The 26,731-nt window shown below is 36.6% G+C and overlaps 2 protein-coding genes across 3 annotated transcripts; one reads left to right on the forward strand and one right to left on the reverse strand.

Annotated features, from left to right (window-relative positions):
* The first annotated feature begins 1,806 nt into the window (after positions 1 to 1,806).
* On the forward strand, positions 1,807 to 3,685 carry si:dkey-5n18.1 (uncharacterized protein LOC570444 homolog). Its single transcript, XM_051874755.1, has 2 exons — positions 1,807 to 2,300; positions 3,396 to 3,685. Exons 1-2 carry the CDS (start codon positions 1,842 to 1,844, stop codon positions 3,573 to 3,575), a joined length of 639 nt encoding a protein of 212 aa, XP_051730715.1. The 5' UTR covers positions 1,807 to 1,841; the 3' UTR covers positions 3,576 to 3,685.
* Positions 3,686 to 4,503: 818 nt separating this feature from the next.
* On the reverse strand, positions 4,504 to 20,966 carry dsc2l (desmocollin 2 like). Of its 2 annotated transcripts, XR_007926786.1 has the most exons (17): positions 20,607 to 20,966; positions 18,694 to 18,796; positions 16,222 to 16,412; positions 16,019 to 16,132; positions 15,714 to 15,869; positions 15,466 to 15,607; positions 14,189 to 14,343; positions 13,919 to 14,053; positions 13,573 to 13,758; positions 12,846 to 13,093; positions 12,089 to 12,231; positions 9,370 to 9,591; positions 8,967 to 9,203; positions 8,147 to 8,262; positions 7,784 to 8,062; positions 5,426 to 5,919; positions 4,504 to 5,350 (listed from the first exon to the last, which is right to left on the reverse strand). XR_007926786.1 is itself a non-coding variant. In XM_051874754.1 (16 exons), the coding sequence occupies exons 1-16, from the start codon at positions 20,646 to 20,648 to the stop codon at positions 5,707 to 5,709; spliced, it is 2,682 nt and encodes an 893-aa protein (XP_051730714.1). In that variant the 5' UTR covers positions 20,649 to 20,966; the 3' UTR covers positions 4,504 to 5,706. The 2 variants fall into 2 exon arrangements, 1 of the variants encoding a protein (XP_051730714.1); XM_051874754.1 differs by having other exon boundaries at positions 4,504 to 5,919.
* Between the last annotated feature and the right edge of the window lie 5,765 nt (positions 20,967 to 26,731).

Below are 26,731 nucleotides of genomic sequence, written 5' to 3' on the forward strand. Positions count from 1 at the left end.
GTTTTTGAGCAAGTACATAACCAGCCAGTGTTCAAAACTATCTCCTTACATTAACCCGACTCACAACGGTAAGCTTGTAATAATGTTTTATAATTCGGGTGGTACTGGTAGGTTTCTGCGGGAAATTTGAGCATGTCGCCATTCGTCTTTGCGTCATTACGTAACGTCTGTTTACATAAAGAAGAAGTCCCAGCTAGTAGGCTATATCATGTGAGGATGCTGCAGGTGACGGATCATTTATAGCCTTTTCTCACAGCAGCTGGAATAATTAAACTTATCATTTTGATGGTGGATTGTATGGTATGACAAATTAACATTAGAGATTAGACTGTACAGAAATTGAAATCTACAAGTAACGCTAATACACACTAAATACATGTAGTCACGCAATGCTGATGTTGTTAACATTAACAATTTGAGAACATAGTATAACAGCTGATGCACAACCTGTGTAAAGATGATAATTCCTCACATAACTGCAATTGCAGGTTTCAAACAGAGGTGGCGACCGTCTTAGTTATGCACCAACATTAGTGATCTTTCAGTACTGGATATTCAATTGTGCATGCTCATTTCCCTGTTTTATACACTATATGGACATAAGTATTGGGACACCTGACCAGTACATGAACCGGGACTGTTAATGACATCGCATTTTAAATTCATAAACATTAATATGGAGTTGGTCCCCCTTTTGCAGCTATAACAATTTTCACTCTTCTGGACAAGATTTAAGTGTTTCTATGGGAATTTTTGCCCATTCGTCCAGTAGAGCATTTGATGTTGGACAAGAAGGCCTGGCTCGCAATCTCCATTCCAGTTCATCCAGTTCTTGCTTTGTGCACTGGGGCACAGTCATACTGGAATAGAAAAGGTCCTTCCCCAAACTTTTTCCACAAGGTTGGAAGCATAGCATTGTCCAAAATGTCTTGGTATGCTGAAGCATTAAGATTTCTCTTCACTGCCTAGCGCAACCTCTGAACAACATTATCCTTCCTCCACTGAACTCTACAGTTGGCACAATGCAGTCAGGCAGGTAATGTTCTCCTGACCATGAAATATCTAGCAGGGATGAAATTTCATGAACTGACTTATCGCAAAGGTGGCATTCTATCTGACAGCACCAAGCTTGAATTCACTGAGTCTTCAGAATGACCCATTTTTTCCACAAATGTCTGTAAATGCAGATTGCATGGCTTGGTTCTTGATTTTGGCAACGGGTCTAATTGAAACACCTGAAATCAATAATTAAGAGGTGTGTTACTTTTGGCCATAAAGTGTATTTAGATTACATTTGCCATCATTTAACGCTCAAGTTTTAAAGTTAATCTTTAAAAACACTACTAATTTAATAACTGTCAAATATAATCTCAAAATGAATATCCATTTTTCATGCTGTACATTGTAATGTGGTGATGCCTAAATTCACTTGTAGCATTTAAAATTTAGTTCTCATTTATTTAGACAAAATCATTGATATATTATATCAATATATAATTTCAATTTCGACCATTTATTAGTTTTCAGCCACAACATTAAAATAATTATTGGCATATCGGTATTTGCCAAATTTTTAATATTGGTTCATCACTTTCACCAATAAGAAATTTCAGTGGTCTGATCTTCTGAGAACGTTGTTGCACAACAACAGTTTCATAAGACTTGTAGGGAAGCTAGTGCAGCATAAAATTGGTTTTTGCTGATGTTAAAAAAATGTCAGATGACAAACAATTTCTCAACTCCATCATGTGACCAGCTAACGCAACCAATCACGGCCCAAAGACTTTCTTCCATGGGCTTTGCATTGGAGTCCCAGCATCTCTTTTCACTCATACTTCATCATGGTCAAGCACTGCATAGCGATTCTCCTCACGTTTCTGTCTTTGACCAAAGCAGGCGTCTGTGAGACCCTCCCTGGATCCTGCAGGATCGTGTGTGACCCTTCCTCTAATCGTTCACATGACCGGAGCAATGGGTTGGTCATCCCTCTCACCTCATCTGCAGCAGGACCTCCTGGTCCACCTGGACCTCCAGGTAAAGCAGGACCCCCTGGCGTACCTGGACCCTCAGCTGTAGGTTCCTCAACTAAGGGAAGTGTGGCGTTCAGTGCTGCGCTGCAGGATGCCTTCAGCAAGAATGATGTGCTAAAGTTCAACGATGTGATTACTAATCTGGGAGCTGGTTATGACTCATCGACCGGAGCTTTCACCTGTAAAACTGCGGGAGCGTACTACTTCATCTTTCACATTGTGAAGACTGGCCAAAACCTGCGTGTGGACTTGGTTCTTAATGACCAAACGGTGAGTTTACCTCATTAACATGAACCTTTTTGCAGGGATTTTCTAACAAAGGTTAACCAAGAATGATAAAAAATTATATAAAGGCTACTCTATAATATATAAGAAAATAAATACAAAGGCTACTCTCTGTAAAGACAGATATAGCGACTAGCGACTACTATTGAAAAGTTTAGGGTCAGTAAGATTTTTTAAATGTTTTTGAAAGAAGTCTCTTCTGCTCACCAAAGCTGCATTTATTTAATCAAAAATACAGTAAAACTAGTAATATTGTGAACGATTATTTATTCCTGTGATGCAAAGATGAATTTTCAGCATCATTACTCCAGTCTTCAGTGTCACATGATCCTTCAGAAATCATTCTAATATACTGATTTGGTGCTCAAGAAACATTTCGTATTGTCAGTGTTGTAGTTGTGCTGCTTAATATTTTTAATATTTAATATTTCAGGATTCTCTGAAGAATACAACATTCAAAAGAACAGCATTTTTTTTTTTTAAAGAAATGTATTTAGAAATTTTGTAGTAATATAAATGTCTTTACAGTCACTTATGATCAATTTAATGCATCTTTGTACAAATATATTAATTAAAAAAAAAAAAAAAAAAAAAAAAAAAGGTAATTGCCAGTGTACTAAACCCAAAGCAAGATATTAAAATGCTGTCCGGAAAATATTTATATTAAGTTATTTTGAATTATGTTTAAAAGTTTTTAAGTTTTTCACTATTGGAACAATGTTTGAAAATGTTTAGCTTAAATATTAAAAGCTTAGCATAAATATTTTTCAATTTATTTCTGTTAAAAACTCACTTGATTTCAAACCAGAATGAAAAATTAAAAACAATACAATTATCTAATTTGGTTAATGTTTTAAAATGGTTTAAATGACTATTTAAATTAACAAATTAAATTTGACAGCCCTATACAAAAGGATTTTATAAACTTTTTTTCTCAATTTTTTTTTTTTTTTTTTTTTTTGCTGACCCCCTTGAGAAAGCTGCTGCCTTGTTGCTTTTGTAAAATGGCTGCTACATAATAAAATATTAAGGATACACTTTTTGTCCAGTGTAATAAATGGATCATTTCCGATGTTGTAGGTTGTGGCGAGTGCAGTGGCAGTGGACGTCCTGCATACAGATACTGCAAGCAACAGTGCAGTGCTGCAGCTGAAAGCCGGAGACCGGGTGTATGTTCGGCTGAACAACAGTGAAATAGGCAAGAGGGACTCACAAAGCCGCTTCAGTTCCTTCGCTGGTTACCTGCTGTATGAGATCTGAGACCTAACATGATTCCTTTCTGCTTTAAACCCTTTCTGTCAGTTTGAAGGATGCGTCTTTGCATTCAGACTGTGTGTGTTTCCTTGAATAAAGAATGAACTCTCTGGCAATCTGCCTGACTGAGACTTTTCATTGAATGTTGAATCAATTCTTCCATTTTCTAAGGCCGAGACCTTGGCAAGAACTTCACAGGGCTCTGGCACTGATATTACGCTTGGACTTCAGGGACATTGAGGATGACACACTAAGTAACAACAGACATACACACTCAGCAGCACCACCTCAGTCACCGCGTGTTAACAGCCCTGTCTCGCACAAAGCTCAGGGCTTCTGTTCAGAACAGTGGGACAAAATTCAATCCTGGATTATTGAATTCACTTAACCTAGAGCAGAAGTGAAAGTAATGCACTTAATATTTTTACATCCTTTAACTGCTGAATATATATGAGGTGCAATGCACTACTATGGAAGCTTGTTTCTGCCACAGAATAAAAATAAAAATAATAATTCCCATTTTTTATATCACAATTCTCAATTTTTTAAATCAGAATTGTGAGATATAAATTCATAATTGTGAGAAAAATGTGATATAAATTTGCAATTAAAAGATAATTCCGACTTTTTTCTTGCAATCCCAAGTTTAAAACTCGCATTTCTGACTTTTTTCTCGCAATTCCAAGTTTAAAACTCGCTTTTCTGACTTTCAGAAACAAGAAATAAAAGCTACAATGTAAAAATACTTAGCCACTGTTTGTTTATATATTTCTACATATAACATCATTTTTGTCTTTATATTCAGAATTTCATATTTAATTCATTCATTTCATTGCATCATTTCTGCACTTGTAATTACTTTGCAACTACATTTATGCCATCAATGTGTTTCTGTGCCGCCTTTGCAGCATAAAGAGAGCATTAGACAATAATATAAAGTCTGTAATCAATTTTATTAAAATATTTACAAAGAACATCCCTTTAATAAATCTAAAAACAGAACAACCCTCTAAATTTCTGATATGTAGTTGTTTACCACAAATACAAAACAAAACAAAAAAACCTTAAAATGTGCTGTCAGAACAAAACTGAAATATCATAGAGCTAAAAAAGAGGTACTTCTAAGTGTAGTTTTTCCCAATTTTTACCTATTCTTTCACCTACATCTTCATTAAAAGTATAAAGTGACTTACATACAACATATTTGGTTTCTTTTCATTGAAATTAAAAATAAATCCTAAGCAAGTTGTAAGAAAATAACACAAAAACTCTAGTAATACATCATGGCCTAAAGATGAGTTCAATGTCCAGAGTTGATGTCAGGTGTCAGTGCTTTTGGAGCTGAAGAGCGCTCGGAATTCCACACGCTGCCCAAAAAATGTTTATGAGCACACTTCATCATGGTCTTGTAAATATAGACTCAGATAATACTTCACACGGCTGAGAATTGCAATTGATCGGGGAGAGAATAATGTCTCTTCTGTATACTAATATTTAAACTGTCCCTCCTCGGCTCTGTGAGGAAAGGATTGCAAAGCAGAGCAAAATGTAGCAGACAATTATAGAAAAGCTTAACTCCATCATTCACACACTCAAAAACTTAACTTACAAAAGTTAACACACACACACACACACACACACACACGCACACAGGCACTTGATTAATCCAGCAGAAAGACATGCACTGCAATAATCATTTTCTAAATCACTATTTTTGTCTTGTTTTCCAGTAAAAATAACTAAACATTAGATTTATGCTCAGAAATATGTTTAAAAATAACCTTAACCCCATAAGATATATTCCCTAAAATTAAAGACTTATTTTAGGGAATATATCTTATGTGTTTAAAAGTAACCTTAACCCTATATTGCTGAGCATAAATCTAATCATATTTAATGAGATTTACATTTAAACAAGAACATTTTTTGCAGATGTGTCAAAAAATACAGTCTTAATATTCAGAAAATGGTCTTACAAAATGTTGCCTCTCAAGTAAATTCATCTTGATTTAAAGATGTTTAGATATTTTACTGGGAAATGAGACAAAAATACAGATTAAGAACATGATTTTTTTGTTGTAGTGTTCTTTGACAGCCTCTGGCAAACAGCATACGGCGCTCTCTTATCTCAGTCACGTCAGTTTCCCATTTTTTTTGTTGTGTAGCAGACGTCAGCCAGTGGTCTGAATTTGGGGCCGAGAGTATTCAAAAAGTCCATTGATTCCTGATCACCCAAGAGGCTACAACATCCTACAGAGCCTGCAAGAGAGCCTGCCCCCTCATTCCCATAAGTCTTCAGCATGTCATCCGCGTACCGCCCCTCCTCCTCGTCTCCGAAGTAAGCCAGTTTCTGTCACAAAACAAGAGTCAAAATTAGGTCACATGTAAACATCTTCAGTGGGGCATGATATTTCAATATTTTTGAAATGTGAAATATGACTTTCCTGTGTAAATGAATGTGTAAATAACATTACTTTGCTAATCAGATTATAATTTACTGGGATATTGCAAATTTTTGACAATACTATAATTACTATGGCTGCCCCCTAATAGTCGACCAAATGTTAGTCGACGAGAAGAGGCTTAGTCAAACAAATTTTAAAGTGGTTAGTTGCAGAAAAAAAAAAAAACTCCACAGCAATTGGCGAAGTCACATAGTCCATGATGGACAGATCGCTAACACGGATGGTCCATGTGGTAATTACTGTATGTTGGGAAGGAAATCCAAACATTCGCCTATCATTCATTGACCTCAAACATGGCTTATCATTTGAAACATGTAAGTTGTAATACGGCCGTTCGCTCTAATGTTAGCCTAGATAAATGTGCACAATTGTTAGGTGCATATCCAAGTGTTCGTGTGGAGTGTAGAAGCTAAATTAGTACTGCGCTTACTGCATGATGTTTAACCTAACGTGCATTTCTATCTATAGGTGCATCCACTATACTAACTTCATATTTGCAGCCAACACTGACTCAGAATGCACTAGTTTGATACATTATTAAAGGGGACCTATTATGCCCCTTTTTACAAGATGTAATATAAGTCTCTGACATCCCTAGAGTGACTGACAGAACACCGGCAACAACAAAACAGGACAATCTCACGCACTGAAAATGTTAGAAACTGTCAGTGGCGGTGTTCAGCCTTACTGTATATGTTTGAACCGGAGTCGCTGAAAAGACCCTCGTTTGTGAAGCAGTCCAGCGCAAAATGATTGCCGCAAACGTTTAAGACTTTACAGATTTTCTTTGGGACATTTCCTTTGAAAATGAAATTTAACTACAATGTCCTCAGTGACTCAGATGGCGGGAGTCTATGGAGTGTTCATTGGTACATCCCAAAACATTTGTGATGCCTCTTTGGCGCAGACATTGTAAAACTTCAGCTGCTACAGCGAGGATACAGAAATGGCGGACTCTGTGCTTCTCACTCAGGGCTGTGTCTATGCTAATAGGGCAGATTGTCACCGGTTGTGGGCGGGGCTTCTCCCTACAATGACATCATCGTAGGGGGGAATCTGAATCAGTGGGTTTGAAGAGACTGCTTCTGATTTATGGGAATTATAAAAAAAATGAGTGAGTGGATTTTTACCATTATAGACAGGTTGTTCTCACACACTGCAGACACACATCAGTGTTCAAACACTGTATAAAAGTGAATTTTGCATAATAGGTCCCCTTTAACTCTCTGGAGTCGGGAAACGCGCCGGCGCGTTTTGCAGGATTTTTTTCACATTGCAGCAAAACAGACTTAAATTACTCCGTCATTTTTTGTCATAGAGACATAAGTAATATATCAATTGAAACTATAGAATATCTTTTATTTGTGTACACTCAGAGTAAAAACAAAAAGTTGTGCTTTTTGCAAATAAAGAAAACTAACATGATGCGTGATCTGTCGTCTCCCTCTGAACGAAGTCCAATCTGATAGTTCTCAGAAAATGAACTGTAACTTAGTGAATACTAATCACAAAAAAATTAGACTTGTGTCTAAATAAACGTTGGAATGTCAGGTTTTAAATCGTGTAAGTCAAATCGAAAACAAATGTTTAGATCGTCTCCTTTGTTTTTGCAGTAGGCAACTAGAAAAATCTTGGGGGCAGCCCTAATAATTACTATGTTAGTTTTCTTCATTAAACATATGCATAGGTGAAAATTTCCTCATATATTATTGTTAACTTGATTAAAAATGTCATGTAAGTTTAGCTCACTCTGTCCAAGTAGTGTCCATTAGTTTTCCATGTGTCGTGAGTACTCGTATTTGAGAATTTCTTGAACACGGTGTTGCCATACATGTTGTTATCATAGCGTCCGGATGTGCAGTACTTTCCTGTCCCAAATTCTTGAGTGGTGGTGTTGTACACACCACCTCCCTGGATAAACTGATCCCCATAACGTCCTGCATTCACGTTCTTACTGTCCATGGCGCTGATCTGTAGTGACCCGTCCACTACATCTCCACCAGGAATAATCATCAAAGCTCCGTCCTTCTAAAGAGAGAAGACATTTCACAAAAATATAGCTAAAGTCTTCTTGTGGTAATTAAACCTTTTAAGAGGAGGTGATTTTCTTACCACTTCTTCACCAGGAGCCTCAGTGTTGGATTTCAGCAGCATTCCTCCTGTTCCAGTATCATCACTGATGTACAGCTTGTCTCTCTTCGTACTGCATATGAAGATGAGTAACAGACCTGATACGGCAAGAAAAACAAAGGGCAGTGAGATCCAAATGTCTAAAGACTGCATTACAAATCTGATCATTGTTTTTATTTAAGCCTGAAGCCAAAAATATGTCAATTTTGAAAGGTTTTGACATAAAATCAAGACAGAATGCCATGAAATTCTGAAATCCACATTAAAATTCCAATTGAACTCATTACTTAATTATGCTAACATATGATCTGTATAAAAAAAAAAGTGTTAAATTATATAAAAAAAAGCTAAATAGAAGCATTCTTGTGAGCGTGTGTGTGTGTGTGTGTATATATACATTATATATGTATATATATATATATATGTATATATATATGTGTGTGTGTGTGTGTGTGTGTATATATATATTTCTTGAGCATCAAATCAGCATATTAGAATGATTTCTGAAGGATCATGTGACACTGAAGACTGGAGAAATGATACTGAAAACTCAGCTTTGACATCACAGGAATAAATTACATTTTAAAATATTCATATAGAAAACAGTTATTTTAAATTGCAAAAAATATTTCACAAAATTAATTTTTACTGTATTTTTGATAATAAATGCAGCCTTGGTGAGCCCTTCTTTCAAAAACATTACAAGACTCCAAAGATCTAAAATTCTTCTATATATAAACATGTTTATGTAAATATATGCAAATAGATGTATGTGTGGTCACGGCCAGAAGGGGGCACTCACATAACAGTAGCAGCAGCAGGCTAGAAAGCACTAAGGCAAGGATTCCCAAATTTCCCAAAGAGGTGGAGGCACTTCGAGCCCCACATATTCCCGCTCCATTGTCCTCTCTTTCACAGGAGCACACTCGCACATTCACGGTCTGCTCTTTCCCGATTCCCTGCAGATCCTTCACCAAGAGAGGGACAGTGTAGAGACCGTTTGGCATGACCACTGCCTGTTCCAGCACCACGGAGGAATCTAAATCAGGGGAGGACATGATTTCTGTGATCATACTGCAGCCATAATGCTTTCAGTTTATCAGCCTATTGCTATATTGAGGAATAATAACACAGAAAATGCTGATAAATCAAAATTTAAATCTGTACACCCACCCTCAAGAAACATCACTATTCTCTATCTTTACCTGTTTTATCCTTCAGTTTCCACTTCCCATCATTCTCTGCTCCAATTTCGAAAATGAAGGGAGTGGAGTAAGGTGGCTTGTCGAGGTCCACAGCTTCAACCAGAACTGAGCTCAGCGTATCACCCTTATTACAGATGACCAGGTCAGTATTGGGAATCACAGGCATGTTGTCATTTTCGTCTTCGATCTGGATGATTACCATCCCCTTTCCTGTCTTCTTACCTGAGGAAAAAGAGATTCCAGTGAGTCTCATGTGACTTTAGGGACACATTGTCAGAATACAACTCCTGTATGGACGCACACCAAAGCAAACTTGATTATATGTCTTTAGAGACATGAAATATCCTAAGAAAATGTCATCTTAATAATAATAAAAAAAAAAATTAAAAAAAAAGAGGTAATTGCAACTTTAATTTCTCAGAATTGTGACAACTTAATTGTGACGGCTTCAAACCTCACAAGTGTGACTTTCTCATAACTGAACTTTGTATCTCATAATTGCAAGTTTATATTTCACAATTGCCATTTTATGTCTCATAATCGCAACTTTATATTTCACAAGTGTGACTTTGATACAGCTAAAGCTTCACATCTCACAATTGTGACTTACTTAAAACTGTGATATTATCTCACGATTGTGACTAAATATCTCAAAACTGCAATCTTATTTCTTGTAAATGACAACTTCATTTCAAAATTGCCACTTTCTTACAATTATGGCTTTACATCTCACAAATGCAACTTTCTCATAACTGTGACTTTGTATCTCATAATTGCAACTTCATGTCTGACAATTGTGACTTAGTTAAAACTGTGATATTATTTCACGATTATGACTAAATATAACAAAATTGCAATCTTATTATTTGTAATTGTGAGAACTTTATCTCACAATTGAGACTTTCTTACAATTATGGCTTTAGTTCTGCATTGCGATTTTGTATCTTATAATTGCAACTGTATATTTCACAATTGCGACTTACAATTACGGCTTCACAAATGTGACTTTTTTTAAACAAAGTTATACATACATGCATACATTTGTGATCGGTTTCTAAAAAGCTATGACCAGTTTCACAGCCCACCAATAAAATGAGGTCATCAAGCAGGAAGAACGGCCATTAGCAACCTACAGAAAAGCAACCTGATGACGTCCAGAGATAAATGGCGCATAAGAGTTCAAGAGAGATGAATGTACTCCAGCTCTTCCTGGAATGCCATTCAACAACCTTCAGTGTTTAGAACATGTTGTATCGGGTAGGACATGTTGATTATTAGAAAGAAAGAAATGTTACATCACCACCCAATATCCTGACGAAATCTCAGAGACCTCAAGCTATTTCTACCCAACCACACCCAACCAAATGGTCTTTCATTAACAACCAGAGAAAACACACACGCCTATTCATAGAACAAAATGGAACAATGTGTACTCACAAATACACAAATGTTTGAGTTCAGCACAGGTGTATGTTGTGCTGAATGTCCACAGATTATTAAGTTAATGACTTTGGGTGAAATTCTATCATCATTTACTCTTCCTCAAGTTGTTCCAAACCTGTATGAGTTTCTTTCTTCTGTTGAACACAAAAGAAGATATTTTGAAGAATTTCAGTAACCAAACAGTTGATGGACCTCACTGTCTTTCATAGTATTTTTTTCCCTGCTATGGAATTCGGTGGCTACTCTCAGCTGTTTGGTTACCCATATTCTTCAAAATATCTTCTTTTGTGTTAAGCAGAAGGAAGAAATTCATACAGGTTTGGAACAACATGAGGGAGAGTAAATGATGAACTTTAATTTTGGGGTGAGCAATCCCTTTAAAGGTATAGTTCATCCAAAAATTAAAGTTATTCAATGATTTACTCACCCTCAAGCCATCCAGGTGTATATGACTATCTTCTTTCAGACGAACACAATCAGAGATTTATTTAAAAATATCCTTAGTCCTCCAAGTTTTTTAATGGTTGTGAATGGGGGGCCGTGTTTTGAAGTAAAAAATAATGCATCCATCCATAAAAAAAAAAAGTAATCCATACAGCTCCAGGGGGGTAATAAAGGCCTTCTGAAGTGAAGCGATGCATTATTGTAAGAAAAATATCCATATTTAAAACTTTATAAATTCAAATAACTAGCTTCCGGTGGACGACCGTACGCAGAATGCGCAAGTTGATTTGCGGCGGAAGAGTATCCTTTGACCTGAAGCACAAGGTAATGACAAACGCGGAGGCGCAGAGTATAGAGCAAAACAAATCACCGGTTATAAGTCTAAACTGATCATTTTTAAAGAGAAATGTCAGAGGATTTCGATATAACAGAAGAGGAGCTTAAATTTGTTGCACAGCCCTATTTGTTTGAACTGTGAGAGGCGTCTAAGCTTACGATACTCCTACATCCTACATCATACATCACGTCAGAGGATTACTCATTTGGCGCAAGTCGACTTGTGCATTCTGCGTACGGTCGTCCGCCGGAAGCTAGTTATTTGAATTTATAAAGCTTTAAATATGCATATTTTTCTTACAAAAACACATCGCTTCGCTTCAGAAGGTCTTTATTTTTTATTTTTTTAAATATATCTCTGATTGTGTTCGTCTGAAAGAAGATAGTCATATACACCTAGGATGGCTTGAGAGTGAGTAAATCATGGGATCATTTTCATTTTTGGTGAACTAACCCTTTAAGTTTCATTCAAGTATGTGACAAAGTCCAGACTCACTGTCATCCACTGCTCTGATGGTTATGTTGTACTTGTCGTTGTGGACCAAAGGTGATTCTCGGTCTATAGTATTGGCTGTTTTCAGTTCTCCAGTGTTCTCCACCACAGTGATCCAGTTACCTGGGTCAGTCATCTTATAGTACCTTAAACATAGATAGAATAGAAAAGTGAGAAAGTGCATTCAAATTATGGTATAAAGTTTTATCATGTACAATTACATTATCCTACTATACTGAGGTTATAATGTATATAGAGACACTATACTTAAAGGATTAGTTACCTTCAGAATTAAAATTTCCTGATAATTTACTCAACCCCATGTCATCCAAGAAGTTTATGTCTTTCTTTCTTCAGTCGATGCATTACGTAATGGAAAGGTTACGTGTGACATAGACGGATGTACCGATCCAGTGTCTACAAAGTGAATGTGCAAAGACTAAGCCAAACGAAAAAAATTTCCATGTTTTCCTTCATTTCTTTTCGACTGAAGAAAGAATGACATAAACATTGTGGATGACATGGGGGTGAGTAAATTATCAGGAAATTTTAATTCTGAAGTGAACTAATCCTTTAAGGTGGTTTTCAAATTAATTTCTTTGGGAGCATTTACATTATTAGACATGTTCTTGCGTGTCTTCAAAACCCGCTAGTCAGAGCGCAACAGAACAGAAGATCAAAGACCAAATGAATGTGTATGGTGGTGCTTTAAAGAGAATTATTTAGCTTAAGACAAAACCCAGATCATCAGAGAACATACTTTATGCCATTGCTGTTCTTGGTCTCTGGGTCCAGAGCTTTATAGGTTCCAATGACGGTTCCATTGGGAACATTCTCCTTGACTTTGAGATATAGAATGGCAGGGTTGAACTCTGGTCCTTCATCTTCATCTCCCACACTGAGCTCGAGTGGCACAGAGAGCCAGGTCGCGTCAGTCCCAACCAGTGGAACCTCATTACGGGCAGTAATTTCCAGCTGCACCACTGGAGTTTTTTCAAAATCCAATCCCTGAAAGGGGAGTAGAGACCTACAATGAGAACCTAATCAAGCACATCTACACAAAACTAACTTGTCCTCAAAAGCATCAATACTGTGAAGAGCTGTCAAAAGCTCTGCCTTGAATTCTCCTAGAAGAGCAGAACCTGTGTCTGCCTGCCTGGTGGATGTACTGTGTATAACAGGGTGTGGCTGAACTGCACAAACGTATCCAACAGACAAGCATTTTCACACACAGCTCTAAAATGGTGAGCTAATCTGCAAAGCTGCTATAAATAAAACCAACACAACCCTGTCAGAGAGCGAACGAGAGCTCTCAAGATAATGACTACGACCCTCAGTGAAAGCTATTGCAACATGAACTTACTAGCAAAGTGCAAATTCTGCAAAAACGGATTCATCAAGGACATCTGGGGTTTGTTTCTTGCTAAAAAGGTTATTTTCCGATGCTGGAAACTTTCTCTACTGACTATTTCTTTAAAAACATTCACCTTTATGACATACAGAAGCCCCTCGTTGGTTTTGGGGTCTGTCTCCATCCTGAATTGTCCACTTTCATTTCCTTTGGTGACCTCAAAGAGGGCCTTCCAGTTGGAGGTGTTCACCAAATCCTTGTCTTCCACTGGGATCCTAGTAACTAGCACATTTTCTTGGTTCTCCTGGACCTTGGCTTTGTACTGTTTCAAAAAAGAACATTTGATTGATTCTTTAAAAATCAAATACCACACCTTACGGCATGTAGCCTAAAATGATAGCTATTCAGCTATTCTTGTCCTGATGTGTTTAGTATTTTATTTGTTTTGTTATATTGCTGTATAGACAATAAAAGGAACTTACCAACTTCTCTTTAAAGGTAGGAGGGTTATCATTAACATCTGTGAGAATAATCACAACAGTTCCTCTGTTGAAGAGCCCATTAGGAGCGCCGCCCATATCTCTGATCTCTATGTTAACATAGACTTTGTCCTGAGCCTGAGTTGGAGGAACAAAAAACATTAGCATTTATAGTACAGTATTCCCAGACTGTATACAGTACAACACAGTAGACGCAACAGCAATCCTTTAACACACTAACAAATGGATCTATTAAATGACAGAAAAAAATACCTCTCTGTCTAAGGTGTTGGTTTTAGCGGTCAATGCTCCAGTAGAAGGATCAATAGAGAACATGTCAGTAGCGTTGAGCAGAGTAAACTTGATCTTGGTGTGGAGGGTATTTGCCAGATCTTTATCTGTGGCATTCACTTTTCCTATTAAAGTACCTGAAAAACACAATACAAATATACTTAAATATGCTAAAGAATCCAATTTCACTGTCAGTATATTCAGGTTTGGATCAGTATCATTTACTGCATTTCTTGTATATATGTATAGATATGTACATATGTATATATATTCAGTATAAAAATAATGAAGCTTATATTGTGTAAAATTGTTTTAATTAGTTGAAATAAGATGAAATTAGATGAAATTCATTAATTTTAAATTATAAATGTTTCCTTGGCAACTAACTAAAATTACTTTTATAAATAAAAAGTTTAAGTAGAACTGAAGGACTAAAATGACTTTTGTTAAAATAATTTTAATGTACTCAAATTACTTACAAAAACTGATAAATCTTAAATAAAAATAAAGTAAATAAAAATGAAATTAAAACACTGCAAAAAAAAATGATTTTCTTATTTAGTATTTTTGTCTTGTTTCAAGTCTAAATATCTAAAAATTCTTAAATCCAGATGCTTTTACTAGATAAGTTAGAAAAAGAGTTTTTCTAAAAAGAAATATTAAAAACTAGTAAAAATTACAAAATCACATAAAGTTACTAGAACATAATGATTTTTTAAAAATAAAAACTATTTCAAAATATGAATTAATACTATAATAGTATATAAATGATACTAAAACACCACTGATTGCGACATCATTTTCAGGACTATTACAAATATTTTACCCACCAATTCTTATATGCATTTTGGCATATTTATTTACTTCTTTAATTTTACTATTCATATTATTTTCAACAATGATTCTCATTACTGTAATACAATTTTTTTTTTTTTTTTACTGCATTACAGTAAAACGATATGGTTATACAATGGATATTTTTATTAAAATCAAATTAAAGGTGGTAAAACAAATACTACAATGATGTATAAGTACTACAGAGTGTTATATTTTTTTTACATTATATTAATGAGAATATAAGAAAAAATCATCTTTTTTTATATTAAAGTGATGAGAATTGTTATGAAAATAATGCAAACAATTTTAATGGTCCAAAAAACAGGCTTTACATAATTTCCAAAATATTCTTATTTCTAGCTTTTGAATTTGGTGTGATGTCCTGTATGATCTGGACTTGATAGGTGAAAATGTCTCTTTACCTGCCCTGCACCGTTCTTCTACAGTGAATACGCGACCTCCTGTGAACTCAGGGGCGTTGTCATTCTTATCCTCCACAATCACAGTGATGGGCAGAAATTCATCAACTTCCCTGCCATTTTGGTCAAACACACGAGCGATAAACTACAACAAGAGAGACAAGAGAAGAAGACATAATGCTGTAAGTAATCATACTCCAAACCAGATGGTGCACTGTTCTCTGTATAAGGCCTGTAATATAGAGCCTTACTCTGAATTCTGGGTACTGCTCACGGTCGACGGCCCTGGTCACTCTCAGCATGCCAGTTTCCTTGATGAGAAGGAAAAGGCCCACAGGTTCTGTCGTAACACCTTGCCCACTGATCTCATAATGCACTGTGTAATTTACAGAGGAATCAGATGCAATCTGTGAAGAAACACACAGCAATGTACAGTCAGCAAAACAACAGGAAGTATAACAAAAGGTCAAACTGAGATCAAGGAAGGGAGGAGGAAACAGGAAAGGAGTAATAGAATGACTAAAGTAGAGATGTAGCTAATGTCACTCAGTCTCACCATCTCCAGGTCTTTTGGGAATGGAGGGCTGTCATTCTCAATAAGATTAAAAGGCAACGGTCTCCATCTTCTCTTAATGCGCTTGTGAGCCACACTGCTGGACTTCTGAGATGCCTGAAGCCAGGACATATAGAGAGACATTACTTATGCTGCTGATTCAGATCATATGGTTTCTGGTTATGAATTACAGACCGTAGTTTTACCTCATCTTTACAGGACAGGATAACGTCCACCCTCCAATCCAAACCGCTCTCGTCGTGCACCAGCACAGAAAACCGCTTTGTTGTAATCACCAAACCACGAACTGTGATAATGGTTCCATCTGTATTTACAGCGAAGTCAGGGTCACTGGAAGTAAAGGTCACGGGCTTGGCCGCACAGCGTTTGAGGGTCACTGTGAAAAAATAGCAAATTCCACAGATAAACATCATGTCTTTACAAAACCATTGTTTGAATCTATTGATTGTTGTTTTTGTTTGTCACCTAATATCAATGAATCGGCACTAAAGCTTTTAAGCTTCAAAAAGGACGCACCATAAAAGTATCACCATTGTTGTTATTGTTAACTAAAACTAAAACTATTAAAAATATTATTATTAAAATAATAACTTTACGAATCTTTTGTTTAGAATCAGTGGTTCGGAGCGTGTATCAAACTGCCGAAGTCAGGTGATTTCAGTAAACGAGGCTTCGTTACGTCATTAGTGTTTCGAAATTTCAATGGTTCACCACTGGGGGGCGTGACTTTGGAAGTTTGATACACACTCCAAACCACTGATTCGAAACAAAAGATTTGTAAAGCTTCGAAGCTTCAAGAAGCAGTGTTTTGAAATCGCCCATCACTAGAAATTGTTGAATAAAGTCGTTATTTCGTTTTTTTGGCGCACAAAAAGTATTTTCGACGCTTCATAACATTAAGGTTGAACCACTGTAGTCACATGAACTGTTTTAAATATGTCTTTAGTAGCTTTCTGGGCATCTGAAAGTGTTAATTATCTTGCTGGCAATGGAGGCCTCACTGAGTCACTGGATTTTATCAAAAATATCTTAATTTGTGTTCTGAAGATGAACGAAGGTCTTACGGGTGTGGGACGACATGAGGGTGAGTAATTAATGACTGAATTTTCATTTTTGGGTGAACTAACACTTTAAGTTCTAATGTGGCACCAGCCCCTGGTTTGGCAGCGCTGTGAGGGCTGACAGAAAAGCACTGAGCTTGAGTTGAGATGCAGAGAATATTAACTTCTATTTTATTACTAAAAAATATTAAAAATATATATATACTATGGTGTGGAAATGGCTAATAAGCCAATAAGTGCTCCTCTGCAGCATCTACTACAGTGGTAATTTATTGTCTTTTTTTTTTTTTCTCTCTCTAAGTGTTTGCTTTCCTACAACGTGAAACCTTTAGTTTTACAAATGGGGACAAACTATGAAGGATGAACAAATAATGTTTTGGACATCACATTAAAAATAACATTCCAATTGGGCAATATTTAAAGATTTGAAGTGCTGGGAAAAGTTGTGTGAAGCACTTAAGAGTACTCGAAAACATTTCTGCCACAAGTTATTTCTGTTAGTGTCACAATGTTTATCATGGTTTCCAGATTACACGTGCGCTGTGAAGAAACCGCTTGAATTCACCGCAGAATTAATAACATCGCTGTGAGAAGCATTTAAGTTACATTCGCCGCAGAATTCTTTGGTAAACCACAGATATTAAACGGTTTCCACGTCGGCACTGTTTGATCTGATATCTGTGGTTTAACAGAGAATTCTGCAAAAATGTGAATGCTTCTCATAAGATTTCACAGTGATGTTATTAATTCTGCCGTGAATTCAAGCACTTTCTTCACAGCGCTGTGTAGAAATGGTGTCGTGTGATCGAGATCGACCCGCTGCTCTGAACAAACGCTATCTCACGACCAATTCATACGTATTTTACGAGGTGGTTAATTCATATGAATTCGTACGACCTCACTCGTACAAATTCGTACAATTTGTCTTAACCCCAGTGACGGGTAGGTTTAGGGGCGGGGTTTGGGGTAGGTCATTCATATAAATTCATACGAATTTGTCAACTTGTAAAATACGTACGATTTAGCAAAAAACACATGAATTCGTACGAGTGAGGTCGCGTGAATTTGTACGAATTAGCCACCTCGTAAAATACGTACGAATTGCCGTGAGATCTGGTTGTCTGAACTCATGTCGTGTTGTCAAATGAGTTGACTAAATGCATGTTGCAATGACGTCACGGGACGTGTCTAAGCCCAAAATCTGGAAAAATGCAAGCTCCTCTGAATATTGTGGAGTTTGCTTGATTTTGCGATAAATTCAGCAATTGCAGAATCACGAAATCCTGGAGGGACTGATATAAGTAATAACGCTATCATAAAACAATATTTCAAGTCTGCTGAAGCAACATGATAGTTTTTCATTAGAAACACATGACATTTCATCATTATTCACTGATAATCTTCCCATGTAGATGACATTTCGTTTTCATGTGACACTTTTCTGCTGCTTTGTGTCCATTTAAAGGTCTTTTTTTGTTTGTAAAAGACAGAATTTTCATTTTTGGGTGAGCAAATTGTTTTACTTTATGTAACTGTTATGTTAAGGTTAATTCATGTTATTCAGATCAAAAGAATTAGTGAAACCACAAATCTTACATTCTTCCGTGCCCTCAGAAATGACATAACCAGCGGGCAGTCTCTTAGGAACCTGAGCAAGAACAGGCCTCAACTCACAAGACTCAGCCTTCTGAAACACCACCTGAGGGTGGAAAAGAAAGTGAGTGAGAGGGAAAATAAAATGGAGCATCACATTCAACAGTGTGATTGAGCAAAAGTCTCAGTAATGGTTTAACATGTGTAAACGGCAATTATGAAGCTTAAAACATGACTTCCAATCCTAAAACATCAGAATCATTATAATTGTAAATGAAACTTAAGATCACAAGAAAGAACTAGATTGATAAACATTATATACTCTACAACTTAATGTTGTAATGTACTGTGATCGGGTTACACTGCAAAAATAAGTATCTTATTCACTTGTTTTACACAGAAAACAAATGCGCAATGTGAATTACCACCTCTGTAGCTTGTTACATTCATACCTAAACAGCTACATGGTATGAAGGCATCACATGTGTGACAAACCGAAACAATCAATGGCATTAATGGCATTATGTGACTAACACAGATATAATAAGAACATAGCTAAACAATTGAAAACAAAACCAGTACAAGAAAACAAGTACTCCACATGCTGCTCAATGGTATTCGCTCTCATTTCATGCGGTCATGTTATGGGTTTCGGACTGATATACATATCAGCTTCATCTTATCTTGAAACCTGCCTAATCTGTCCAGTGAAACCTGTAGACGGCCAGACTTGAAAGTATGTAAAAATGAATTTTACTTTAGTAGAATGCTGAAGTGTTTACTGTTCATGTGTCTTTTACTGATGCAATAAAAAGATGTCATTAAAACATGCAGGAAATAAAATGTGACTTGTGTTTTTACTATAGTGTATATTGCAATATCAGGAAATCACTCGCATTTGGGTTTTAGTGGAATCATCACTAACAAAAACTGACCCGCCATGGACATTGTTTCAGTTAAATAAATGAGAAACATTAAATAATCTGCTTTGTGACCAGTGTGGTTAACACCTTTCTCATTAATCAACATTAGATCAGTGAGCTGAATGAATGAATGAATGAATGAATGAAGACATCTGCAATAGCACTACTGAGTCTTCAATACTAATTAATGAAATGCATATATTTGAAGTTATGGATGATGCTAAGTAGACCTAGTATCACAACCGTTTGGTGGAGGAAAAAACAATCAATCAGACTATTCAAATGCAGATAACTAATTAGTGAGTACTTCATTATTCTATATTAGTAAGAACTTTACTATTCATCACTGGAGAAAACTTTATTTGAAAATAAACCATGGTAACCTTTCAACCAAATTACCATAGTACTAAAGTTATTGACTACAATAAAACGTGATCACATGGTATTAACCACAATTGTCATGACAATAATGAAATTATAATGACAGAAATGTTCTAAAATTAGAAGAAATCATTATTTTATTAATTAAATTCAGTATTTTTGTTTTCTAGTAAAAATATTTAAACATGCTTAAAACAAAATACATTAATTTGACAAGAAAATTATGTAAGATACATTAAAACATTTGACAAAATTAAACATGTCTTGTTTTAAGGATACATTTTCTGTCTATTTTACTTATAAAGCTATTAAAATATTGACGTTTATGCTAACATATTTGAAAACAAGTAATGGTGTTTAGATACTTTTAGGGGGGGGGGGAAGAGACATACTATCGATTAATTTTTTATTTTTATTTTTTATTTATGTATTTATTTTTGGCAGTGTAATAGGGAGGCTAATAACAACTAACTAGCATTTTGACGGAAACTATTGTTACCAAGGTAATTCGGCAAGGATACGGTAGGAATTCAGGTAGGCCCACAACAGATAACGTTATAAGTCCTAAAAATAAGAGGCGACATTAACTTCGTCGCAACAAAAGTAACTTACCAAAGTAAGCAGCCAGACCGCGAACAGCGCGCGTTCATACATCCTGTTGTGTGTGTATGTGGTCTGCAGTAGCTGAATTTCTCTGGACTCCACCACACTGCGTGTATCTCACAGATGTGCTCGGATAAAGTCCTGTGGGCGCGGTGCGGCTCTCATGCCATTGAAGTCTTTAATATGGGTGTGGCATCGCCTCAGCCTCTCGCTTTATGTATCAATGGTGGTGAATGGGAGTCGTGAGTACACTAAACAGGTTAAACTTTGCTTTGTTTCTAACTTCCTTAGCTTGGGAAGCTCTGGAAGGCTTAGACTCCACCCCAAACTGCCCCTTGAAACTCCCTCGGAGGTTGTGTGTGTGTGTGTGTGTGTGTGTGTGTGTGTGTGAGAGAGGGGGAGGTTATACTTTAACAGAGCAGACTTTCACCTGTTACACCATCTGACTTTTCAGACATGATTAATGCATGACACAATTAATCTCCATCTCTTTGGGTGGAGTGCAGGAGGTACTCATGATTATACAGAGAGTCATCATCACATTTACACATTCAGCAAAAAAACGGAACTGTTTTTTTACGTTTTACACTTAATCACCTGTTAAGTCCATTAATAAGATAATAAAAAAAACAATAATTTCCCAGCTTGAAACCGCTCACATGTGCACGCCTTTTTCACATGGGACGCGATTTATTCATTTTAAATTATTGCCTGGTCAAGTTTTTATGGCTCTGTATGTCCACTGACTTCTGATTTTCACTGATACTGTGGTGCATTAGGTCTTAAAACAGTGAAAGTATGTAATCTGGTGACTTTAAGCAGCAGAGTCTTTAAATAGGAGGAATCGGAGGGGACGGGGTGTAAAACACGTAGAAAATGAAAAAGGACTGGGTATGTTTCACTTCAACCAAACTCTTTAAACTGATAAGAGAGTGACTCAGACTGAACAAATGAATGAGAGAGACTCGTGAGAGCTGCAAAAACATGGAAAGTGTTCAAATAATGATACTATTATGTGCTTTCAATATGGTTTTAATTTATTTCTAAAGCATTAGAGGCTCAAATCCTATGTTTTTGTTGTACAAATATAAGATCAGTTAGATAAATTGTTAGGCACTTCCTGATTTTGCTAAGTTAGCGTTCCTGGGTCAACATATTTTGTTGATCCTGGAATAACATTCCTCCAAATTAATCCTAACCATATCCCTACCGCTAAACCTAAACTTACCCATAAGTTATTCCTTAAATCAGAGGGAAATGATAGGTGAATAACACTGATGTAGAAGCATATAACCCTGGTTGTAAGTCTAAACTTGACATAAACTGTAAATTTGTCCCTCAAATCTGATTTGATGTTGTTCCAGGATCAACAAAGATGTTAATCGAGAAACATGTTGTGCTTGGTGAAATCAGGTTCTGCAAATTATTAGACCATAAAGTTAACTTAGCATGAAAAATAAGCTGTATTCCCAAGTCACACCTTCTAGACTTTTTCCAATAATTTAAATTTAAATACACAACCAGTCTGTTGAATTAAATGTCATTTAATGTCCAACATTTTTTATTAACATATTGTAAAGACCAAAAAAAAAAACCAGCTGTCCCAAAATATGCGCAACTTTGTTACAATATGACAATATTACAAATTTATTGATTGATTGATTGATTGATTTATAATAAAGCTGCAAGATTGGCAAATCTAATATAAAATTAATTGAAAATGTATGAGCTCATACAAGTCTCATATTTAGCCTGGCCTTCTGAGGTTGATTTTCATCATTTCTGAAGACTGAGCACCTCTTTCTCACTGAGTTTTAGAAAGAAAAGAAAAGAAAAGAAAAGAAAAGAAAAGAAAAGAAAAGAAAAGAAGAAAGAGTAGGAGTAACCTGTTTATGTAAAGCACCGTTATTTGAACTTTGTTTTGATGTGACTATTTATGCAGTTTTATTGCTTATATCCTTTTAGGCCTCATTGAATTTCATGTCAGTGTCAGTTTCTAAAACTAGTCAGACTTTCTTTGCTGAAAACTAGAGAGCTAGAGAAAGAGGATTAGTGATACGTGCTGAAACAAACAATGGACAAAGGCAGTTAGTGTTTTTCACAGAAAAGTTGTATGTCTTGTTTCTGGAAGTCACTTATCAGATTTTTAGACCCTTTTACTGGAATGTGTGGAAGCACAACAGCCTGGAGATGAGCATGTTGCAATTATGATGGTGTTTGTGTGGAGGGGAGGTGGAGGATGGGTCGGGTCGGGTTGGGTGGAAAGGAATTTGGCAGAGTCCTGTCAGTAAGTGTTAAGTCTGTACTGTTGTGCACAGCCAAACACAGCTCACTGAACTGTTACACATTTACAGCCTTCATTTTACTACAGAACACTAGATGTCTGTTGTAGAAGTGCAATGACATGATCAAGAGAGAGTTTGCTGAGTGAGCGAAACCGTTTACTTCTATAGTGCTCATGGTGTTGACTAAATATAGTTAGGTGACTAATTTATACAAGTGCACTTTATAAATGACATTAAAATGTGTTGTTTTGTGTAAGTAGTTTAAAGGAATTAGAACTAATCAATGGATAATTGGCCTATTTAGTTCTGAATCACAAAAAACAGTGTGTTCATTCGTTAAGTCTTAATGTCTTCAAAGGCATATTTGCCATTGAAAAGAACAGCTTTTTTGTCATTAAATAAGTGAAATTGTGCCTGAAATTTTGTAGAATTATCAAATGATAAATGTTAATTATTTGTATACTAGTAGGCCTATAACCGGTCTACAAGACAGAACCCATAGTTAAAACACAGCAATCTGAGCCTTCAAAGCCATATGTGTCCTCTGAAACACATCAAATCAAGTCACCTTTATACATTACATATAACAGAATCAATACAAACTTCAAAATATGAAACTAATTCAAATCCTGCCATAAAGCAGCTCTAAAAAAACAATGTCATTATTCAGCTCAAGTCAGTCAACAGAAAAACTTGAAGAAAATATTAAGGGAATGTCCTCAGAATGAAGACAGAATGTCGTACTTCCATAGGAACAACATAAACAGCAAGGGTGGATGGATTCAACATTGGTTCACAAGCCCTGGAGCCTAAATAATTGTGTTATTGCGACACAGGCCCCTGGTGAACCGCGTGCAGCATGTTATCAGTCTCCACCCTTTGAAATGAAAGGAGGAACAGGTGCAGTGAATTAAAGGCACAATATGTAAGATTTTTGGACTAAAATATCCAAAACCCACTAGAACAATGTTATATATTTTGTTCACTTGTGTACTTACATTATCCCAAATGTTTCCAGAGAAATAAGCAATTTTAACCTGGACACGGACCATCAATGACATCATACCCGCGTTTCCGGTTTTATTTTGTAGAAACAATGGAAACAAAAAAGACACTTTTATATATTATGTGTTTTATTAGACAGGTGAGCAACTTTTTGGACACATTCATTGACAGAAAACTAATCATGTTATATAGCTCAACACAGTAAGTCTTATTGTTCAAATGTCATTTTCTTGATTAACAGCGAGTATGCTTTCCATGCCTAATATCGATCTAGCTTACTGCAGTGCAACAAGTGTCTCATAGTAGCCGCTGAGCAAACGCAAAGTATCATTATAACAACTTTCAACACACAAATGTGTCTAATATGATAAACAGTGCTGCGTTACCCCACATACTCTTGACCGGAAGAAGCAGCAGTGGTGACTGTGGCATAATAAAAGTTCCGCCGCTCGCGAAACATGTGTCGCGCTCGTCTCTCATTAGCAATCGCTCCAGCGGCCTCGTTTCTGCTCACACAGCACTTGACCCTGCTCTGCTTCATACTACAGTAACATTAATAATCTCATCTATGAACATGATTTCTGCCCAAGTTCCATCCCAATTCTTTTCCACCAACTGTAGACGTGAAGACAACATCTCCCATGATTCCACAAAATCAAGGCGTCATCAAGCTACGCCTTTGTTTTGAATAAGCGACCACTAGCAGCAAAAATTGACATATTGTGTCTTTAAAACAATGAATAACCATGGTAACAAATACTAACACAGGAAACAGAACAGGAAACAATGAAAAACCAACAAACAAACAAACAAACAAACAAAAACTCCAGTCAAGGAGGGGGAGTACTCTGGGTAATTCCAAGCTTGGAGCCCTCCCCCGGACAGCATGCCAAATAAGCATAATTTACTATATCTGATAGTAAATTATGAGGAGCCAGGGTGTAGACAATAGCCCGACCGACTGAGGTGGAGACAAGAGTGGTAGACCAAGATGGAGATGGGGCTCGGCAGACCGAAGCAGAGCCGGAGGGAAGAAGGACAACAGTGGAGCCAGAGAGAAGGAATAGCCAAAGGGGTGGAGGAACTACGGATAAACAGAGGACCGGAAGTCTGTGGCGCAACCAGGGTGATGACTGACCAAGACGGAGAAGGAGGGACAAGGGAGCCCGGCGGAGCTTGAGGGATGACGTGGCACAATGGAGCCAAGGGAGTGTGGAGCCAAGGTGGAGCCGACGGGTCGACTGGATGAGGTGGAGACCAGGGCTCGGAGGCCTGAGGTGGAGCTAGGGATCGACACACCAGGGCAGAGCAGGTGAACTGGAAGCCCAAGGTGGATCCGAGGTTAGGTAGAGCCAACAAAGGTGGAGCTGAAGGGCTGAAGGGAGCCAGTGGAGATGGGGCTGAAGAACTGGATGACATAGGCAAAGGAGGTGGGAGTGGGAGGCTGGGTGGCACTGTAAAATGTGAGCTATATATTTTCTTGCTAGATTTTAATACTATATTTTTTTTTTTTTTTTTATTTATTGTCTATTTTTTTATATTATCAATTTTACCAGCTCTTTAAAATAATATGATTATTGCCACATGAATGGACATTTAGTAATATTTTGTTCTATTCTACACTATAAAATATGATTTTTTTGAAGTTGTTAATAAAACAAGAATTATTAGAGTATGTTTTTCAGTCTTTCTGTTTTTGGTGGGGCGACTGTGTCATGAAAACTCCCTTTTTTGTGATAAATAATAATCCTGATATTACGGATATGGCCATGAACATTGTGTGTTGGGTGATGTTGAAGCCCTGAAGCTTCTCTTGGCTCTGGGTGTGCACCTGCCACACCTGCTGATGCCCAACACCTGACTGACAGATGAAAGTCACACGAAAGGCTGTCATTAAAGCTGAATCATGAGAAAATCGATGTGTGAATCAAGGTGGGGCAAAAATCTGAATTTAGGAATTGCCTCACTATCAGTGTATGAGTTGTAATTTGAATGGGCTTTGCTCCGCAGCATAGTGAATTGGAAACACAAGAGATTCAAAGCTGAACATTAGAGGAATTTAATTTCTGTTTTTACCAATCACATTATGAATTTTGCCTAATTATCCAGTGTTACAGTATGTAAAATATTTGTAGCTTTAATTTGTCAGCTGATTAGACATATTTCTCTAATATTTCTACTCTTAGCTAAATTGAATACAGTCTACTAAATCTTTAGATTTATTTTGCCATACAGCACCACAAAAAGTCCACCACACTGTTTTCAGATAGACTGGGGCAGTGTTGGGGGTAACGCATTACAAGTAACTTGAGTTACGTAATCAGATTACTTTTTCCAAGTAACTAGTAAAGTAACGCATTACTTTTAAATTTACAACACAATATCTGAGTTACGTTTTCAAGTAACGCAAGTTACTTTGATTTCCCATTTATTGACAGACTGCTCTCCTCTCCGCATGTTGAGAGAAATCGTGAACTCATTTGTGTTTCATTTTTTGTTTTTATTGTTGTGCTGAACTTTCTTGTCTGAGTTGCGCCCTCTACTGTACAGGTGTGACTTTGCATTTCCTTCAGCCTGAGGCTTATTCGTTTCACTTATGGTATGAAAGGGCCTAAACATTTGCCAAAAGTAGAATTTTTTTTTTGTTATTAGAAAAACAAACAAGCAAGCCCAGCCCAGGTGAGAAAAAGTAATGCAAAAGTAACATAATACATTACTTTCCATAAAAAGTAACTAATACAATTAGTTACTTTTTTAGGGAGTAACCAACGCAATATTGTAATGCATTACTTTTAAAAGTAACTTTCCCCAACACTGGACAGGGGCTATTTACACTAAGTGCGA

The sequence above is a fragment of the Ctenopharyngodon idella genome, chromosome 20 (genome assembly GCF_019924925.1).
Source record: "Ctenopharyngodon idella isolate HZGC_01 chromosome 20, HZGC01, whole genome shotgun sequence".
In the NCBI taxonomy this organism is placed as follows: Eukaryota; Metazoa; Chordata; class Actinopteri; order Cypriniformes; family Xenocyprididae; genus Ctenopharyngodon; species Ctenopharyngodon idella.

Excerpts from the sequence above, each read along its gene's own strand:
- si:dkey-5n18.1 (XM_051874755.1), top strand. The coding sequence starts at position 1,842 with ATGGTCAAGCACTGCATAGCGATTCTCCTCACGTTTCTGTCTTTGACC. Across the intron at positions 2,301-3,395 it reads TGGTTCTTAATGACCAAACG|GTTGTGGCGAGTGCAGTGGC; the intron begins GTGAGTTTACCT and ends CCGATGTTGTAG.
- dsc2l (XM_051874754.1), bottom strand. The coding sequence starts at position 20,648 with ATGTATGAACGCGCGCTGTTCGCGGTCTGGCTGCTTACTTTG. Across the intron at positions 16,413-18,693 it reads TTCTGAGGGCACGGAAGAAT|TGACCCTCAAACGCTGTGCG; the intron begins GTAAGATTTGTG and ends ATTTTTTCACAG. Across the intron at positions 13,759-13,918 it reads CTACCTTTAAAGAGAAGTTG|TACAAAGCCAAGGTCCAGGA; the intron begins GTAAGTTCCTTT and ends TTTTTGAAACAG.